The 20,568-nt window shown below is 43.1% G+C and overlaps 1 protein-coding gene across 13 annotated transcripts in view; it reads right to left on the bottom strand.

The window, feature by feature from the left end:
* The window catches only part of MYT1 (myelin transcription factor 1), a 485,419-nt gene that overhangs the window by 26,872 nt on the left and 437,979 nt on the right, over positions 1 to 20,568 (bottom strand). For all 13 annotated transcript variants that reach the window (XM_068261871.1, XM_068261873.1, XM_068261870.1 and 10 more), the window contains 8 exons: positions 19,433 to 19,466; positions 16,140 to 16,202; positions 13,988 to 14,247; positions 11,930 to 12,748; positions 4,970 to 5,104; positions 3,054 to 3,144; positions 1,969 to 2,079; positions 1,138 to 1,352 (listed from right to left, as the gene is read on the bottom strand). In XM_068261871.1, coding sequence (XP_068117972.1) covers positions 1,138 to 1,352; positions 1,969 to 2,079; positions 3,054 to 3,144; positions 4,970 to 5,104; positions 11,930 to 12,748; positions 13,988 to 14,247; positions 16,140 to 16,202; positions 19,433 to 19,466 — 1,728 coding nt within the window. The remainder of the gene's footprint in view (positions 1 to 1,137; positions 1,353 to 1,968; positions 2,080 to 3,053; positions 3,145 to 4,969; positions 5,105 to 11,929; positions 12,749 to 13,987; positions 14,248 to 16,139; positions 16,203 to 19,432; positions 19,467 to 20,568) is intronic.

Genomic DNA, 20,568 nt, shown 5'->3' with positions numbered 1-20,568 from the left:
TAGGCCCCTCAATCTTAACACAAGAACCAGAAAAAAAACTTTTACACAGACACTCAAAACATTAAAATATAAATAAGTGGGTAATCCCAACATAAAAAGTACATATCTAAAAATATAATCAGGGCATTGGAAGAGACAATTATTTTGGTTTATTAGCTGTGAATATAAAAGAGGAGTATCCCTTTAAAATTGTATCAACCCCATCTTGGACAGCAAGAGAGGACTCGTAGGAGATACAACCGTGCCGCGTTACAATACAGAGGCTACGCTGCACCGCAATGTCCCACTGTAAACCTTTCTGTGCTCTGCACCGCACCCTAAATAACCATTCTGTAGGCATATCGCAATATTTCTGCCATTTCCGCTTTGCATATGGATGACTTTGGCTGATCACCACAGCAGCGGTCAGCCTATCACAAAATGTCGATAAAATCTGACAATTAACTTTGCCCCAAAGCATCAAATACTACTATCCCCACCCACCCACCCCTTAATGTAAAGCACAACTTCTTGTTGCATGCTGTAAACAACCCTCCTGCAGTATAACTCTATTCATTCCCATCATAACATAATTTCCCTAATACCGCCTCCCCCTTCCCCACCAGCACCTATGCCTACATATCCAGCTCCAAAAAACCTCCTAAAAGTCCAAGATAAAATTCTAAAAGCCCTAAAATACTGGCCCAATGAAGAAGTTAATGCTGATTCACTGATGCCGAGATCCTCTGATATAATAATCCTAGTTTACATGTAAATTTTATGCAGTTTACAATTCAGCCAATCAAAACTGACAGGAAGTACTTGCCATTGTCTCAATACAGGTTGTATTAAGTTTACAATGAGTTAATTGTATGTCATTGACCATCTTTGGTCCTTACCACAGTCTAGGGTTCATTTGTGGGGAGGCCGATTACCCAATCAGAATATTTTTGGGGTGTGGAAAGAAAACAGAATGCCTGGAGGAAACCCACGTGAGTACAGGGAGAAAATTCAAACTCCATGCATATATCATCTATCAGGATTCGGACCCAGAATCCCAGTACAGCAAGATGAGGGTGCTAACCACTTATTCGCTATGCTGCCCCCTAACAATTGTCTGCATTGCATTGGTAGCTCACATCAGGCTTGCTGACTTACTTTTAAAGGCTTTGGGTGAGTTTTCGCTTGTCTGAATCTTTGGGGCAATCAAGCGCTTGCCGAAAACCTGAGCGTCGAAACTTGCATAATCGAAAGTGACCTTGGAGTACTTCTCCAGTTCCTTGGCGAGATTGGCCCTTGGCGTTGCCGGGACCATGTTGGGTCTGTAGCTGCCGTATTGTGGTATCTCCAGCTGTTTCACAAAGCACATGGGCCTGGTGGATACAAAGGGGTCACATTTTCAGATGTCTATGCAGTAAAACATGGAGGTGATTGTTTTATTTTTACCCCAGGTAGCTCCGACCCGCATTGCTGTGATTGCCCCCTAAAGGTGCGTACATACATGCTAGTCTGACCTCAGTACAGAGGACCCCAACCAGCCGCCTCTGCCAAAAAGCTACCATGTGTATCATCTTGACCCAGTGCATTGTTTCCCTCCTTACACTGCCCACTGGAAGCTGCTCAATCATGCAATGCTCCATTGTCCCTCCTCTCTCCTTCATAGAGAATGTGTCGCTAGCCTGTAGGCTACTGACATGTCTATACGAAACTCCTAAAGTGACCTGAACTATTGATGGACCTCACCCTCCTTGTACTGACACAGCAGTGAGCAGCACACTGTGGTCCAGGATAATACTAACTGGTATATCTGCACTGCTAGTGTTCCCTCACTGATATATGGTTACACAGTGTTCTGCCCTCTCACATGTCTCTTCCATGACAAGTTTCAGTTAGCTCTGTGTATGATATATAAATATGTAGCGTGTCTTCCCCGCTTCCTTAACTATTTTTCTCTGCTGAAGTGTTTACTTTTTTTTTTTTTTATCTGACCTGAGTATCCTGTCAGAATTTGTGTTGTTTTTGGTGAAATCTCCAGGCTGCTGTTGCTTCTCGTGGGATCGGGCCAGCTTTTCCGCGGCAGCGATGGGACATCCGGATAAACTGGATGGAGAAAGGAGAAACAAAGGCGACAAATTATCTGCAGTGCCGAAATCACAAACACTCACCGAGTACTTTACTAGGGACAGGTGTCCAGTCGATTACACCTGCAGTTAATCAACCAGACTATCGGTAGAACATAAACTTAAGGCTCTTTCAAAACTGAGACTCCTTCATCAAGGCAGTGTATGGACAGATGACTTGTGTCTGGTTTCTGAAATGCAAGACAGTCCGCCACCACCTTTTCCTTTGCTACCATTTAGCTACCATTTCAGCATTCACACAGTGTGGATAACCGCAATGTAGCAGCCAAAATGACAAAAAATGTCATGTAAAAAATTATATACAGCATAAAACATACTACAAAAAAAATTGTAGCAGAAGAGCATTCAAACAGTTAAACACAGCACTTTGTTCTTAAAGTAGAAAGCTCCTTGCTTCAGTGAGCAACATCTGGCCACATCTTAAAAGGTGACAACATTATCTTTTGTTTTACTTTCCTTTGTCAGATACATTTAGTAAACATTAGCAAACTGCTGAAACTGAGCTGAAAAGCAGAGAGAGCTGAGAAGTGATCACTAAATAGATTTTAATACATAAATACAGCAGCTATGCAATAAAATGCAATGGCAGCCTTCAGAGCAGATACTTTGGGAACTTGTAATTTGTAAACAGATAATATCACAAAAGCAAATATGGTAGCTGTATGGGTAATAAAAAGTAGGAAAACACATTTTTATTGAATGTTATGTCAGAGTTTTATCCCACTTTATTGGATAACACCAGAAAACCAATGAACAGATACTTTGATGGAAGAATATGCATTCTGGAGGAGTGCCAGGCTTCTGGGAGGCTGTTTTCAGATATCCACGGCAATTCCATTTCTCATTCAACACCTACATGCAAACACTCTGCACTTCTGACATGGACAATCTACATTGGGGACACAGAAGCGCTCGAGTCACCTATGTCCTTACCTTCGGTGGGTGTTCCGGTTGCTGTTGACATGACCCTGTCCAGTGCACCCGGGCGTGGGACATTTTAATACATTCTCGTGCATAGCCAGGACTGCGCGGCAAAAGACAAAGAAAAACAAAACTCAATGTAACTTTATGTAAAGGACAAAATGAACAAATCCTGTAGAGGATACTTTTATTTCTCTATTGTTAATTTTCACTCCCATTACCTGAGAAGGTTTTCTGGAATCGGAGCCCTTATATGAAAAAAAAATCAGTTGAAAAGGGGGTGTGATAGAGGGTAAACACTGCTATAGATAGTTGTAGTGAGGGGCGTGACTACAATCATAGGTCGCCCAGGACAACATAAATGGGCCTTTCACATTCATATCCCCTCCTCCAGTGATGACCCCTGCAGCCATCGGCCCATATATCGGGGTTCATATAACAACTGTAGCCACCAGGACCTCCCCAAAACAGTGTGGCCTCCAGGACTCCTTCCAGTAATAACCAGTGTGGCTGCCACAATATCTGGCCTGAAGGGGGCAGCGAGGAGCGTGGCACAAACTAAGAAAGGGTCCCGGACAGTGGTGGTGGCCTTGAGGAAGCCTCTGCACTATCCTGGGGCTTCCTTCTAACAAGGTAATTATCTAAATTATAATAAAAAAATTGCTCCAAACATTCATCAGTGCTCCACAAGACTTTTTTTTTTAAATCATGTTGTTTAATGACCACTATTGCAAAAACAAAATGTAAAATACACACATTTAAAATATTCAGTTCTCCCAGAGTAAAATGCACTATGAATTACTTTTTTCCTATGTTGCTGTCAAAGTTGGATAGTAAAGCTGACAGATCTGGTTCTGGACTAGTCCATTTCCTTATGGGGGATTCTCAGTATTGCCTGTTCTTTACAAAAGGACTCCCTAAAAGGATCTCTACTCTACATCTCTATGTCATCCAGCTTACCTACTGATTTGCACACTATTTGGGCAGTTGGACTGAGTCACTGCCAAAGTGGATCTCTGACCATTAATGGAACTGTATGTAAAAGTACCTGTTTTTTGGATTTTAGCCCTATCTTAAAGTGTAACGGTCGGGCAGAATCAAAAATCAATTCTTTATTTTTATCTGGCGAACAAGTCATAAGGATGCTAACCAGGCAATCCAAAAGTCTAAAATCACTTTTTTTCTCGATAAAACATCATTCCCCAGTTTCCCTGGCTCTTATTTGGTACATCTGCCGCCAAAGGAAGTTGCAGGGCATACTGGGTTTTCATTTTTTCTTCTTTACTTTCCCTTCAGACAAAACGAATACAGCCTGATTGGCTGAAGCCTCTTTCCCTCCCGTTTTCCCCTCCTACTCCTCTGTTCCTCTCTGATTGGCCAATATTTCTCATGCTGAGAAGCTTCAGAGTCACACAATGACAATGCACTTTCTAATGCAGAGCTGGGTGTTTGAAGACTGGGAGGAGGGCGGGCAAAACAAACACAGACAGAGTAAGGGAGGAAATGATGTCAAGATAGTTAAAAATGGAAAATCCTAAGAAGAATTTTCTTTTTTTACTATAGAAAAATCACTAACATCAAACCGTGGACAGTGCAATACATATGTTATGCAAGTAGAGCAAGTATTTATCTACTTATGAGTGTATTTTTTTTCTCAGATAGTTTGGCTGACAGCTCCTCAAAGGCACTGGCATGCCACACTCAGTATGTATAGTAAAAGCTGCTACTCTGTGCTGATAGTAAACTAGTTGCGGTGTGCATGGAGTTCTTTGTGTGTAGCGGACTGCCTGGCGAAGCATGCAATCAGCTGACCAACTTGTAAGGCTCTGGTTTCCTTACAAAGTGATTGTGTCAAGGAATGATCGCTGTACAGAGGTGCTGCTGGGTTCCCTGCTGAACAGCCTAAGAGTGACATGTTAGTTGCTTACTCTCTGGGGGGATCCTGTCTTTGTGGGGACATCCTGAGAGGCTTCGGTGATGGGGGTAGAGGCCAGTGACGTGTCCGGTGCCGTCACAGCCTGGTGTTGGGCATTTAATCTCCCTCTTCTCAGGCCTCGCTGCATCTGAAAAAAACCCACATAAACAGAAGGTCACATCAAGGCAAAATCCAATCGTATGAAAAATTCCATATAGGTCATATAAGGTAACATAACATTGATCAATTCTGTAATAGATAACTGAAATATCAGTTTTCAGCTATTGTACTTAAAGGCCAGTAGGTGTCGCTATCACAGGAGGCCAACCTAGTAGCCACTGGCACCATACTGTGTCGGCTACTTTTTCTGTTAGGCAACTTCATGCAGGTTCTACTTACTGGGTACTGAAGAATACATTTTCAAGATGCTGAACTGCAAAATCTATTGGCTAAAAAAGTTATAAATATCCCCCAAAGTGTCTCTCTAGTCAGCTGTCTCTACAGGAGGTCATCAGGACCCCCTAAATGCCTGTCTGACAGCTTCAGACACAATGGAATGGGCGGGTTCCTGCTTGATTGGCAACTAGGAAATACTGAAATCTTCTGCAGCTAGTGTCTTTTGAAGGATTAACCTTTTTTGCTTAAAAATGGAAAAATCACAACTTTTTTTTAGACAATGACCGATCTAAAGAGGTTTCATTGAGTTGTCCAACAATTTGCACCACTACTTTGCATTGTTGAAACCCGTAAGAAAATAAAAACTGCAATAAAAACTCCAAATTGCACAAAGCAAATCCTAAAAGCAATCATTCTGATAAGTGATGAGTAGAAGCAGTATACAGAAGCAAAGAGACAGACCGTATACATGATTTCATAGGCCAAATGTGCTTCCCACTGCAGTACAGCCTGATTCCTCTCCTTCCTGGCTAGCTGCTGGGTGGGGCCAGAGATGGATTAAGACAAAATGGTGCCCTAGTCTAGGATATACTTTGGCTCCCCGTGGAAAGCAAAGCTATACAAAGGACTTTTCAATTTAAAAGTTAATTTACGCCGGTAAACCTTTTAATTTACACTAATCAATGTAAATGCTTTGGAATTTGCTCTGCTCAAACCTCAGTTTAATTTGGTTTTAAAATAATAAAATATGCGTTTGCATTGAGCTCGATTCCAAAGCTATATGTGCCGGACTGGGTGCCAACTTGTAAAGAAAAATGGTGTCCATCTTGAGAAGAAAGTGAGTTACCGTAAGTGTAAGCCCAACCAGCCATGTCCTGTAGGATGGGGACAGACAGAACCAGGATTAGCGCATCAAATCTCCAGGAAAATTGATGTCTGATCCTTCTTTAGGTACCATAACAACATTAAGGGGTCAATTCATAAAAGGCTGTGTGAAAAAAAATCTGGTCGGGAAAATACCGCATTCGGTATTTTGTGTGCTAATTCATAAAAAATGTCACAGGTGCAGTAGAAGTTTGGTAAATTATCGAAGCCCTTTGACAGAAACCTGTTGGTAACAGCAGAAGAGAGTGAGCTGTTCCGTTCAGTGAGGGCATTGCAAGGCATCCCAACATCCTTTTAGATGTACATGTTTAGATATACTGCCTCTGCTTGCTCTGAATCTGCCCTGAATCTGTCTATTAGCCTTTCTTAACATTCTGTTTAATTGCCACAGCTTAGATTAACTTCCAAGAAACTTTACACAAGCCATGCTTAGGTGATTTTCATCACTAGCTCCTACACATCTTCAAACAGGAACCCAAGAGGTTAAACAGTGCTCAGTAAAGTCAGTTGTTTTCTGCATGACCAAATACGGTAATGCTTTATGAATCAACCCCAATGCAGAATGTAATACATTGTTCAGGATACCCAATTTTCCGTTAATTGTCCTGGTTTCACCATCAGAAACACTTCCTATAGCTATGTAGTGCTGTATATTGATATATAACCCCTCCTTTCAGTGATGCTTAACTTAGGCTGTTTAGTTATGCAGCCTTCTGCTCCAGAGCACTCTGGGAAACTAGGTGTTTTTTTTTTTGCTCGCTTCAGAACACACACCAAACCTTCCGCAGTGATGCACCTACCAGCAGTAAAGATGTCGCCACCTGGGATACATTTCACAACGTAAATCAAGGTGAAGAAAGATTTTACAATGGGCAACACTAATTAAATAATGTATAAATTAATACTGTAAAAAAAAAAAAATATATATATATTTTTTGTATGAAGTTATACTACTCAGTTCATTCTTCATTTCATGAAACTTGTATTAAATAAAAATACATTTCACTGCAGTAATTTCTTTTTGTACAAGCTGCTGTGAACGGCGACCAGTGAGGGAGATAAAAGGAAATGTTCTGAGTGTCTATCTCAGATCATCACCTGACCCCCCAGATGATGAATGCAACCGAGTATAAAACGATCGTTAGGGCAAAGAACATCATCTGCCCTTTAATTAAGAGCCTCTATCATGCTTTCAGCTTTTTATGAATCCTTGAGATGAATGTAGCGGCTTCAGTCTGCTTCATAAGACTTCTTTCTTCTGTTTTGTCTCTAGTTTTGCCGTCATTAATATGTGGTCAGATACCAAGTTCACCATAGCTTCCCTGCAAGCTCATTATACATGACTATTATCTATTGTGAATCCACCACATCGCATTGCATTCCACCTCCATGCATTGCTCTATCAGATTAAAGTTCACAAAAACTACATGCCCCTCCCTCTCTGTCACCCCCCTCCCCCTTCCCCACACTGGTCTGGCTTCCTGGAGTCCCGACACCGCCCCCATCCCTGGGTCACACCCCCTCCTACCATGTTATGTGCTGCTTTTCAGAATATTTAGGCTAATCTGCAAGCACCCCCCCCCCCTCCCATGCCATAGCAACCCTTATGGCTGCTGCCCAGAACAGGAAGTAGGAGTGGTAAGTGGTTGTAACCACTGCACCCCCCCCTCCCCCACTTCCTGTAACTGCAAAGGGAGAGGGAGAATCAAAAGGGATCATTCACAAGCAGTGGCATAGCTAAGGAGCTGTGGGCCCTGATGCAAGTTTTACAATGGGGCCCCCCAAGCACTCTATACATAACAACTGATACAGCGCACCAAAACCTGCCAATGGCAACTACAGTGTCATTTGTGGGGAGCCATTTGTTAATGATTACCAATATTCAAAGTATCTATAGAAGTGATTATTATGAGCACAGGATCAATACAGGGCTAATACTGTAGTTGAGGGTGGGTCCTTCGGGGCCCCTCTGGCCCAAGGGCCCTAATGCGGTCGCGACCTCTGCACCCCCTATTGCTACACCCCTTTTCACAAGGCATCATTGGCAACTGTCTGGGGCTTAGTAGATGTCAAGGGGCCCAGCTCTCTGACCACTCTCCCACTTCAGCTTACCAAAAAGACTATAAGGTGAAGCAATGGCTAGTACCTGGCTTTGGGCCCCACTTCATCTTTAATCCTTTTCTGGGGTGAATGCCAGGAAATAAACATCCCCTTTAAGAAAGGACTATGGGAAGCAGGACTAGATTTCTGGAATGGCCACACAGGCTCTGGCCTATGGCAGCTGCCACTGGGGGCTGCACATGAATGGGAGGGAGAGGGGCTATTGCACATGTAATGGGAGTCAAAAGACAGCTGGCCAGATTTCTGATATAACCTTCATTGAGAAGCCAGTGGGACATCAGTAGCCCCTACATGCTCTGAGGTCTGGGACCCATTAGAAAGCATGTATTGCTATTGCAATCGCCGAGTGCGTTGGGTAGCGACTTTAGCTGCGTTTTTTGGATCCATTTCTGTCTTTTTGAATTTAATTGAAGTCTTTTGTACAGGGATTGTGATTTTCCATATTACATTGATCTATTTCTTATTTTCAAATGTTAAAATGAAGGAAAACGAATGATGATACGAAGGAGCAGTGTGGTTCGAATTATAAAACTGCTTCCTTAGCTACTGAATTCCGACTGCTATCAGTGACAAGGGGTGTGATGGGGGCGTGATTAGAGGTGTGGCAAGGGTGTGTCTTAAAGTGTCCCTCTTATATCAAAAAGTTGGGATGGATGATAACACTGTGGTAACACCCTATTGGCTTTTATTAACCTAGAGCTTTTGGAATCAACTGCGATTTTCATAAAACTGCTGAAAGCACTTTAGTGGGTAACAGGCCTGAGAACTAATTTGTGCAGAATGAGAACCTTGAGAGATACAGACCAGTTATTCATTCTTAACTGCCTCGCCAAAACTTCTCCTACTTCTGTTTATAGATGGCAGCTGGTGGTGGGCGGGGTCATCGGAGGAACTGGCAAGGTGACAAGCCAGGCTTCCCTCCGCCGCGGACGCCATAATGGTTCCCCATGCCTATTGTCACACCAACGGGCGCTGGCAAAACACCAGATTCCAAAGTATCCCAATTCAGCAAGAATAAACCGTAACAAGATGCTTTCTGAAGAGGCTAATCTAGGATAATAATACAAAAAAATGTGAAAGCTAAAAACAGGGATCGATGTGCAGGATCATCTTCCCTGGCAGTTTGGGGAATTTGTTTCCGGGAATCAAGCGGGGGGATTATTTTACACTTTCCTAACATTGCTGGAGAAGTCACAACGTGAGCCTCGTTCAGAGAGATAAGTGAGAGGGGCGGCTGGAAGCGAGCGGCGATCCGATAAACTGCTTAGCGGGCAGAAAATTCTGCTTATCACCCTTGGCAACGGCATAATGAACATCAATTTGCTGAAATACATTATCTGGGCCCTTTTGGAAAAGCCTGTTCCCGTCGCCAGATAAGAAACAAGATCTTAGAAGGCATTTCTGCTGCGTCAGAGCTGCGCCAGATAAGCAGACCGTTTATTAATTTTTAATTGGCTCGCCAAAATTCTACTTCTAGTGGAAGCTGGCAGTGCTGGGCTGTCAGTATTTTAATGCCTGACATCTTTAGGCAGGAGGAGAAACTTAAAGGAAACTTAAAAGCCGGAGGGGATATTTAGGCGGCCATACTGCTGACACGTTTTAAAGCGACACTCCAAAATGAGAGGTTTCACATAGATGGAATTTCGCATAGAAATTCACAATTACGATGCAAAATCGCAATGGGAAATTTTAGGAAAAAAATCTTAATTAATTTTGCTTGTAATTGTAATCATTCGTAATTTGGCGTAATTTTCATGTAATTTTGTGCCGACTTTAGTGGTTAATAGCAAAGCTCCCATACATGCTATTGTCACCAAAACTGCTAGCTATATATGTTAAGGAGAATAGTACAATAGTACAAGCCAAAAAATGTTTTTTTTTTTCAAAAAGACCTTGTAGTTTTTGAGAAAGTCAATTTTAAATATGCAAAGGAAAAATGGTTTTTAAACTCAGGAAAATGACAGTTGAAAACACATTTTTCCTTTTCCTTTTTAAAGTCGATTTTCTCAAAAACTACAAGGTCTTTTTTTTTTTTTTTTTGGCCTTCTACCCACTATATTATTACTCCTTAAAGGGACACTTAAGTCTGTGTAAAAAAAATGAGTTGTATCGTGCCCACGCAGACTCCATCAGATGCTCCTGACCCCGCCGGCAGCCACTTCCGGTTTCGGCGACAGGAACCGACAGGCCAGGAACGCGAGTGATTCTTTGCGTTCCCGGCCACAATAGCGAAGAATCACTCATGTTCCCGGCCTGTCGGCTCCGGTCGCCGAAACCGGAAGTGGCTGCCAGGAGCATCTGATGGAGTCTGCGTGGGCACTATACAACTGCAGAGGGCTGCTGGAAGTCCCAGGTGAGTAAAACTCATTTTTTTACAGAGACTTAAGTGTCCCTTTAACATATGTATCAATTTTGGTGATAACCACTAAAGTCGGCATGGAATTACGTGACATTACACAAAATCAATTGAATTTACAAATCGTAATGTGTAATTGCAAAAATTCACGTGAATTTTTGCATGATCGTAATTAGGTGATTACGAACATCACTAATTAAACTCAAATTTCATGCAGATTGGAATTTGGCCAATCGGAACTGACAAGTTGGATTGGCCCCATGTCAAGCTGCCTTAGTTTTGCATTATTACATTTGCATCTTATTGGCCATCTTTATTAGTTTTAAGGCTCTTCCTGTGTGGGGCGGGGCTTCAGTTCCCAGTGACTTCATAATCCCAGTTCAATCCTTCTTCACACTGTGCTGTTTAGCCCTCTCCTGCTGCAGTCACTTTATATCTAAGTAACAGGTCTGTTGGTTATGCTTGGCCAGTTTTCTTTTTGAGCATTCCCATTGGTCAATTAGTGTGACTACAGGGAAAAAGGGGGTGGTTACATTATCAGAGACCACACTGACTTATCTTTAGTTATTCTCTGAGTGCCAAAGCTTCAAGCTACAATTTACAGGTCGTCAGCTGGAAAGAGATAACCTGACCAGTAAGCAAGATTAGTGTGTGTCCTGAATCTGCTCTGTATCGGCCTCTCACTGTGGGGTGATCATTTGCGCTGCACTTAGCAGTTTCACACTTTTGTCTAGAACAGTGAATCTATAGGTGCTATAAGTAAACAATAAATGAAAAAAACAATAGCCAAGCAAATATAACCATTAAACGGAAACTCAGCACATGGCATATTCCAAACCTTTCTTGCATCTAGTTTACTTTGAAGAAAACCTGAGACCATTATGTGTATAATCTTATATCAAAAATTCTACAAACCTTTCTGTAATGTAATGTTGTCATAATTATTACAGATGATCAAACCCTTTGCCTTTTGGGAGAGTTTCTTCTGCAGGGAGAGGGTTCAATGAGAAGGACTTTTGGGGTTTATCATGTGATTGATTTGTTCTTCTGGGATTGGCTGGTCACAATTTCATGTGAGCATGTCTTAACATTTGCTTCCTGGGTTTTGTTGATCTTGACCAGACAATCAGAGAAGTATTAATCGATCACCTGATGGATCATTCAATCTGGAATGACTGTGTTGTTGTACAAAACATAACGAAGAAGCAGATTTACCATAAAAGCTTTTCCTCATGGTATCTAGCGTTCGGTGTTGCTTCTCGTCGGGTTGAAAGCCCTTGATAGTATCCACGGGCGTCTTGCTAGGTTCCCGGACAACTTTAACTTGCTCGGCCTTCAAAGCTATTGCTTGTTCCAAAAGCCCCAGGTTCCCCCTGGTCATCATGTCGTACATCTCAGATTCGTCAGTCACCGCTGATTTTTGTGAATGGTTGTCATCTTCCTTATCATCGTCAGACCTGACCTCCACAATGACCGAGTATTCGGGTTTAGGGCTAAACTGTCCTTCACAGTGAATTTTGGGGGAGTCCTGAGAAGCACGGGGGGCATCTTGGTTCATCATCTCTGATGTCTGTTCTTCTTCATCATCATCATCTAAGTCATCATCATCATCTTCATCAAGTTCGTCATCGTCTTCGTCTTCATCCTCGTCATCGATGTCCTTTTTGCAGGTCTCCTCGGAGTTGATGTCCTCTCTGGGCTCCAAACATGACTCGCTGCTTTGTTCGCTGGCCACTTCGATGACTTCTTCTGCATCTTCCGTCTGGATAATGACTTCCTTCTCGCATACTTCCTCCACCACCGCTTCTTCCACCTCTGGCTGGACCATCTGTACAACAGCTGAGGTCAGTTTCGGGGTCTCCAGCTCACTCTCCGGTAAGTGCCCCTCAGACACCAAGGTTTCTTTTGCAATTTGGCCTAAATTTAAGAGAGAGTTGGCAATGATTTCTTGATAGCTGCTGTAGGTGGCTTTTGTGGGTGTCTCATTGTTGGATGGTCGATCTTCGTAGATTTCTTTAGTTGAAGAGTTCTCAGCTGCAGCACAAAGAAACAAATATAGGTTACCCTTACCGCACCCGCAATTAGTGCTCCAACCCGCTCAGATCTTATAATTACGTACTTCAAAAGCACAGCTGGGACAAAAGCCTGGTTAGCAATGTCACTGACTGGGAACAAGAAGACTACTTCATGGATAAACACCAAAATTACATCAATAATGCTTCTAATTTAGACTCCCAGATTGCATTTGTAAGAACTCCAACATCTATTTTTGCATGCATTTTATACACATACTATATACTGTTATAGCAGTCAATGTAATCTTGGCCCTGTCCATTCCGTTGATGGGTGGTCTCGGCGCTGCATCCTGTTCGCCTTGGTGCAGCAGATTTCAGTGCTGTGCTTCTTGGTTATGTCAGTATTTTGGACTTTGTTTTTTAGAGGGGTTATTTATTTGTATTTTTGGGGTTGAGATAAGTTGAGTCGGGGGCATGGGGTGACATGCAAGGAGAATAGTATTTAATGTTGGGGCAAATAACACTAAATTATAGAGGGGAGAACCAAAACTTTAGTTGAGGGTGGGGACTGCTAATGGATGGAGGGGGAGTAGATTATATTGTGGGTAGGGGTTCATAATTCAACCTCAGAGGGGTTAGTAACAGTTCTGAATTAATGCAGATTTTAAGCAGATTTATGCATCTTGGAAATGAACAAACCAATGGTCTATTTCCAAGTTGCAATAAATCTGCATAAAATTTGCGTCAGCTCGAAATTCTTAGCAGCTCATTCACAATCCCTGATTGGCAGTTATGTAACACGGTGATATAACTGCTGCGTTTCTTTTGATTGGCTGAAACATCTATTTTTTAATCTCTTGTGGTCTGGTCTCCAATGACTAAGAACTCCTCATCAGAGTTCCTTACTTTCAGCCCAGCCTCCATTTACCAGACCCAGATCACTCACAAGGAATACTAGGCCTATGCCTAGCTCAGTAAGGGTGTCTAAGGACCCAGCTGCTACCTTAACAAAAGCATCACTTGCTTTCATCTCAGTTCATTTCTATTTTCTATAATCCGGAATAAGTATAACATTTTAGAGAGAGAATGAGCTCATTGAGTTGACTACCAGGGATGGTCAAGGATGCTAATCATTCCGAGTTGATACAAAATACACGCTAATTTTCCGTAACTTATGGAGCCTGGAAATGGTCCTATCAAATTCAGCAGCTGCTGTATCTGATTGGTCCACCTCCAAGTTGCATAAACAGGGAAGCACCTTCTCTGGCCTCAGGGCTCGGAGTCTCTTTGGGTTCAGTGCTCTCCGATTCCTCTTCCGTCTCCCCCGTTGTCCCTTCAGAGTCCTCCGTCCCCGACTCCTCGTCTTTCACCTCTGTCTCCTCGCTGCCATCACTATCCATGTTGTATCCCTCGTCTAGGGCCAGTTTGAGGGGGTGGGACTTCCTCTTGGACGAGGGTTGCTGCTCGCTTTCCGAATCCTTCATCTTGCGTTTTCGAGCCAATGGGCAATTCTGTAAACTGCAATAATGGGAGAGACGCTGATAAATACTGGATTACATCTGACGTCAATAGAGACATACTCTTGTGAAAAAAAGAGAAAGAAGTTTAGGTGCTGGAAGTGCAAACTTATTTGGCCAAGTAAAATCGATTCTAATTCTAAAGCCGCTATAGAATGAGGAAAAAAAATGTTGAATTCCGTTCTGCATTTCAGAATGTTATTTTGTGATGTGAAATTTTCAATGTTATGTAGACATTTTGCACTTTAGCATTAGGCACACTGGCACTGAGCACTTTGTGTTACCCCTGACAAAGTCCTGCTTTAAGGGGGTGAAACATGTAGAGTATTTCATTTAGGGTGGTGTGTTTATTAGATACACAGCAGTGTGAGTTGTGGTGAACACCTCTCTCCTGATATATTGGGCATGAATTCTCAGCGACGGTACCCCAAATCACTACGATTGTATTTTCACAAAATTGATTTTATTAGCACTATCTCAAGTTTTTTATCTCTATATTTATTAAAAGTTGAGTTTTATGATTTTATCTCCTCCAATCAAGGTTACATTTTGTGTATCTAAACTGAGAAAGGGGCCTCAGAGGGAATATGGCAATTGTGTGTGTACATGTGTTTACAAATCGCATGGATTTTGGTGTGCATACGTGTGCAAGGTCAGCTAACACAGTCTTATTAGCATGTCTTAAAATATTTTAAAGCGCTTGACTCTGGTTTTTCAGTGCTGTCTATGTCCCTGTTGAGAAGATTCTCTTAATTTCCTGTTCCTGTGGCAGCTGACATAGAAGCGTAGAAAGGTTTCAGTGTCCAACTGTTTCATGGCCTGTTTTGTTGACAGGAAATAACAGCTTGACACTTAAATCTTTATTTGGTTCTATATCAACTACCACAGGAACAGGAAATGAGGAGATTTATTCTCATTTCCTGTTTGGTGACAGGAAACAGAGACTAACCTGAAGGTCAAAATGTTTATTCCTATCAAGAAAACAATGACTAAGTCTACAACTCCAAATGAAAAGCCTATTGCGCATACAGATCTCAGAGGAATGACGCCTTCCTCCTGCTTCCTGTCTGACATAAGAGGTAAAGGGCAGTCTCTTTAACAAGGCCACAGACAGCAATAACAGCCTGACAGGGTTTCTAAATTTTTCAACCTAAACTTAGTAACCTTCTAGGAGATAAAGACCAATAAAATCACTAGTAGGGGCCAGAAGCAACACTTAGTGCCTGCTGAAAGCACATGTCAAATCAGGATGTGTGTGCCAGGCTTACCCAACATAAACTGGGGAAAAGGATTTTTTTCCATCTCCCTCAATGTCTTTCCAGTCTCCTCGGTTGTGTCGTTGTCTGACCCATAAAGTCCAAGTCATTGCTCAGTTACGCACTACTGCGCATGTCTGGTCCAGGTTACATGCAACCCTTGATCGCATTCCCATGTCCGGGGGCATTTTGCGCATTCACAATTCATTAAGACTGTAACTGCACTTGCGCAGAACACTTCTGGCCATGGGAGCACGATAGAGGAGGTGTGCAGGCCGAAACAGCGCATGCGCAATGGCCCGCAAGCAGGGTCGCGAACTTCACAGGAGCACACCGGAAAAAGTATTGAGGAAGCTTATAGACTACAGGTGGCGTGAGAAAGCCCCAGGTAAGTGAAAACCCTTTTCTCCAATTCATTTCAGGTTTACTATTTAAGTCTTTGTGTGGAGTATTCATACAGCCACTAGAGGGAGCATGACCAAAGGTATTACGCATACAATTAAATCGGAGCAAACAGAGCGGAAAGTACGAGGCTAACCAAACTATTTCCTGGCTCATTCCACAATGAAAGCTAGTTAAACACACATTCATCTCCCCCTAGCCGCAGTGGATTGGCTGACCGTGCGTTTGGCGTTACCTTCTGTGTCGTGCATACTTCCCGCTGGCGTGTCCTGAGCCGATACAGCCTGGTGTGGGACAGCTAAGGGATACAAAAGGAGAGAAAACGCACAGTGATGTTATTCCACAGCGTTTCCCAGCCTGCCGTCCTCCCGTTCCCTGGCTGATCGTTTTCTCGTGAACCATGTGACCTCGCCGCCATGTGCTTCACAACTGATGAAACACTTCACCTCCTTTAATTAATTGAGTGCTTCATTACAGTTTTATGGCTACGCTTAATTAAAGATTTGTATGTGCATGGTTACAGACCAAGACACCTTCCCTGCCGCCATTAACTCCCCGACTGCATGAAGAAATAATTAGCACAGGCTATTTGACATCGCATGTGTGGAGGATGATAGCAAGGGCAATGGCCTGAGGATTCTACTACAGCTACTTTATCTGCTGCTTTCTCCACCAGTCCTTCCAGCAACACTTATGTTCCACTCTCTATTCTGGAGCCTACTGTATTCATTCACTAGAGACCAGTGACATAATTGAGAATGCAGCCTATGCAATCACTAGAAACCAGTGACATCACTGAGAATGCAGCCTATCCATTCACTAGAAACCAGTGACATCACTGAGAATGTAGCCTATCCATTCACTAGAGGCCAGTGACATCACTGAGAATGCAGCCTATCCATTCACTAGAGACCAGTGACATCACTGAGAATGCAGCCTATCCATTCACTAGAGACCAGTGCCATCACTGAGAATGCAGCCTATCCATTCACTAGAGACCAGTGGCATCACTGAGAATGCAGCCTATCCATTCACTAGAAACCAGTGACATCACTGAGAATGCAGCCTATCCATTCACTAGAGACCAGTGACATCACTGAGAATGCAGCCTGTCCATTCACTAGAGACCAGTGACATCACTGAGAATGCAGCCTATCCATTCACTAGAGGCCAGTGACATCACTGAGAATGCAGACTATCCATTCACTAGAGACCAGTGACATCCCTGAGAATGCAGCCTATGCATTTACCAGAGGCCAGTGACATCACTGAGAATGCAGCCTATCCATTCACTAGACACCAGTGCCATCACTGAGAATGCAGCCTTTCCATTCACTAGACACCAGTGACATCACTGAGAAAGCAGCCTATCCATTCACTAGAGACCAGTGACATCACTGAGAATGCAGTCTATCCATTCACTAGAGACCAGTGACATCACTGAGGATGCAGCCTATCCATTCACTAGAGACCAGTGACATCACTGAGAATGCAGCCTATCCATTCACTAGAGACCAGTGACATCACTGAGAATGCAGCCTATCCATTCACTAGAGACCAGTGACATCACTGAGAATGCAGCCTATGCATTTACCAGAGGCCAGTGACATCACTGAGAATGCAGCCTATCCATTCACTAGACACCAGTGCCATCACTGAGAATGCAGCCTTTCCATTCACTAGACACCAGTGACATCACTGAGAAAGCAGCCTATCCATTCACTAGTGCTTCATTACAGTTTTATGGCTACGCTTAATTAAAGATTTGTATGTGCATGGTTACAGACCAAGACACCTTCCCTGCCGCCATTAACTCCCCGACTGCATGAAGAAATAATTAGCACAGGCTATTTGACATCGCATGTGTGGAGGATGATAGCAAGGGCAATGGCCTGAGGATTCTACTACAGCTACTTTATCTGCTGCTTTCTCCACCAGTCCTTCCAGCAACACTTATGTTCCACTCTCTATTCTGGAGCCTACTGTATTCATTCACTAGAGACCAGTGACATAATTGAGAATGCAGCCTATGCAATCACTAGAAACCAGTGACATCACTGAGAATGCAGCCTATCCATTCACTAGAAACCAGTGACATCACTGAGAATGTAGCCTATCCATTCACTAGAGGCCAGTGACATCACTGAGAATGCAGCCTATCCATTCACTAGAGACCAGTGACATCACAGAGAATGCAGCCTATCCATTCACTAGAGACCAGTGCCATCACTGAGAATGCAGCCTATCCATTCACTAGAGACCAGTGGCATCACTGAGAATGCAGCCTATCCATTCACTAGAAACCAGTGACATCACTGAGAATGCAGCCTATCCATTCACTAATCACTAGAGACCAGTGACATCACTGAGAATGCAGCCTATCCATTCACTAGACACCAGTGACAGCACTGAGAATGCAGCCTATCCATTCACTAGAGACCAGTGACATCACTGAGAATGCAGCCTGTCCATTCACTAGAGACCAGTGACATCACTGAGAATGCAGCCTATCCATTCACTAGAGGCCAGTGACATCACTGAGAATGCAGACTATCCATTCACTAGAGACCAGTGACATCCCTGAGAATGCAGCCTATGCATTTACCAGAGGCCAGTGACATCACTGAGAATGCAGCCTATCCATTCACTAGACACCAGTGCCATCACTGAGAATGCAGCCTTTCCATTCACTAGACACCAGTGACATCACTGAGAAAGCAGCCTATCCATTCACTAGAGACCAGTGACATCACTGAGAATGCAGTCTATCCATTCACTAGAGACCAGTGACATCACTGAGGATGCAGCCTATCCATTCACTAGAGACCAGTGAAGTTTAAACAGTAGAGGGCGCTCTACTGTTTAAACTTCCCCCAGACAGGAAGAAGGGAAGCATGCCGGAGACCAGAGCAGACCAGAGCGGAGACGGAGAAGAAGAGCGGTGACCGGGGGCAGTCGCACCAGCGGAGCAGGTAATGTATGCGGGCGGGGGGAGCGGCGGCAGCACCACCACAACAGATTGTGATCGGTTTCAGGCTGAAATCGGTTCACAATCTGTTTGCAGTAAAGGTAGCCATACGATCCCTCACTGATCAGATTCGATCAGATAGGGATCTGTCTGTTGGTCGAATCTGATGGCAAATCGACCAGTGTATGGCTACCTTTAGTCTTGGAGAGGGCTGTTATCTGACTTTTATTATCTCAACTGTAATTGAACTGTTTACTTTTCCTCTGCTAGAGGAGAGTTCATTACTTCACAGACTGCTCTGAAAGACTCATTTTGAATGCTGAGTGTTGTGTAATCTGCACATATTATAGAATGATGCAATGTTAGAAAAAACACTATATACCTGAAAATAAAAGTATGAGAATGTTTTCTTTGCTGCTAATCTTCTAGTAATTATTCATAGTACACAACCAATTCATTATATCATACTTTTTTTTTCGCTTCAGTGTCTCTTTAAATGAAAAAAAATCTCCCCGTATAAATCTGCAACATAGGTTATCTTGCAAGAAATCAAACCTTACCTGAGTTCCTGTCCAATAAGTTCAACTGGGATACCTGCAGAGAGATGACAAACAAATAACGGTCACTCCCTCTGTCCTGTGGAGTAATGATGCTCTGCTTGCAGTGTTAGGTGTGTGCAGGCTGATTGTGGATCAAACAATATGAACAAATTACATGGCCAATATCAATCAATTCTTCATCTATCTTCTATTTTCTAACTTCTCATGTTGCAATGTATTGATTTATTTTTTTCCCTTTTGGCTAGAGTTTCTTTTGAAAGGACCACAATCGCAAAAATTACATGTAATACAAATATATGGAAACACGTACAAATAAGAAGTCTTCCAGAGTAAAATGAGCCCTAAATTACTTTTCTCCTATGTTGCTATCACTTACAGTAAGTAGTAGAAATCTGACTGAACTGGCAGGTTTTGGACTAGTCCATCTCTTCATGGGGGATTCTCAGGATTTTTTTTCTATTTTTAAAAGCACTTAGTGAATGGCAGTTGCTCCGTCCAACTGCCCAAAAAGTATGCCGTGAGCAGGGAAGCTGGCCAGCATCTTTGTATAAATCTTTTTCAGGGAGTGTCTTTATATAGAATAAAGGCCATGCTGAGAATCCTCCATGAAGAGATGGACTAGTCCAAAACCTGTCAGTTCTGTCAGATTTCTACTACTTACTGTCAGTGAAAGCAACATAGGAGAAAAGTAATGTATGGCTCATTTTACTCTGAAAGAAATAAACTTCTTATTTGTGAGATTGTATGTGTTTTAAATTTTACAGTTTTTTGTGACAATGGTCCTTTAATGATGAAAGTAATATATCCCGGTGAAATGGCGGTGTGCAGATCGCTGTAGTGACGGCGTAGAAAGATGGGCAGGGAGTTTCCCATGCCTGTCTCTAGATAAGAGAGCTGCGGAGTTCCACGCGCGGATTACAAAGCGCTGGTCTTGCGTCTCCCCCCCGGCTGCGATCTGAGCGCGGCGTTCCCTTTCACAGAGCCAGCGTGTGTTCGCCAGAGAGGCTTTTACTGCGCGTTCCCCCCCGGGACCCCTCGCGCTCTCTACAGCCCAACGCGCCGCACGTGAAGACTTGTATGCAATTAAAGACTTGCCAGAGTTCACGGAGGATTAATAAGGAATCTGCAGCGGGCAT

Source organism: Hyperolius riggenbachi, chromosome 12, assembly GCF_040937935.1.
Source record: "Hyperolius riggenbachi isolate aHypRig1 chromosome 12, aHypRig1.pri, whole genome shotgun sequence".
Lineage (NCBI taxonomy): Eukaryota > Metazoa > Chordata > Amphibia > Anura > Hyperoliidae > Hyperolius > Hyperolius riggenbachi.
The sequence above is the reverse complement of the archived record's forward strand: the minus strand, read 5'-3'. Positions and strand labels throughout refer to the sequence as shown.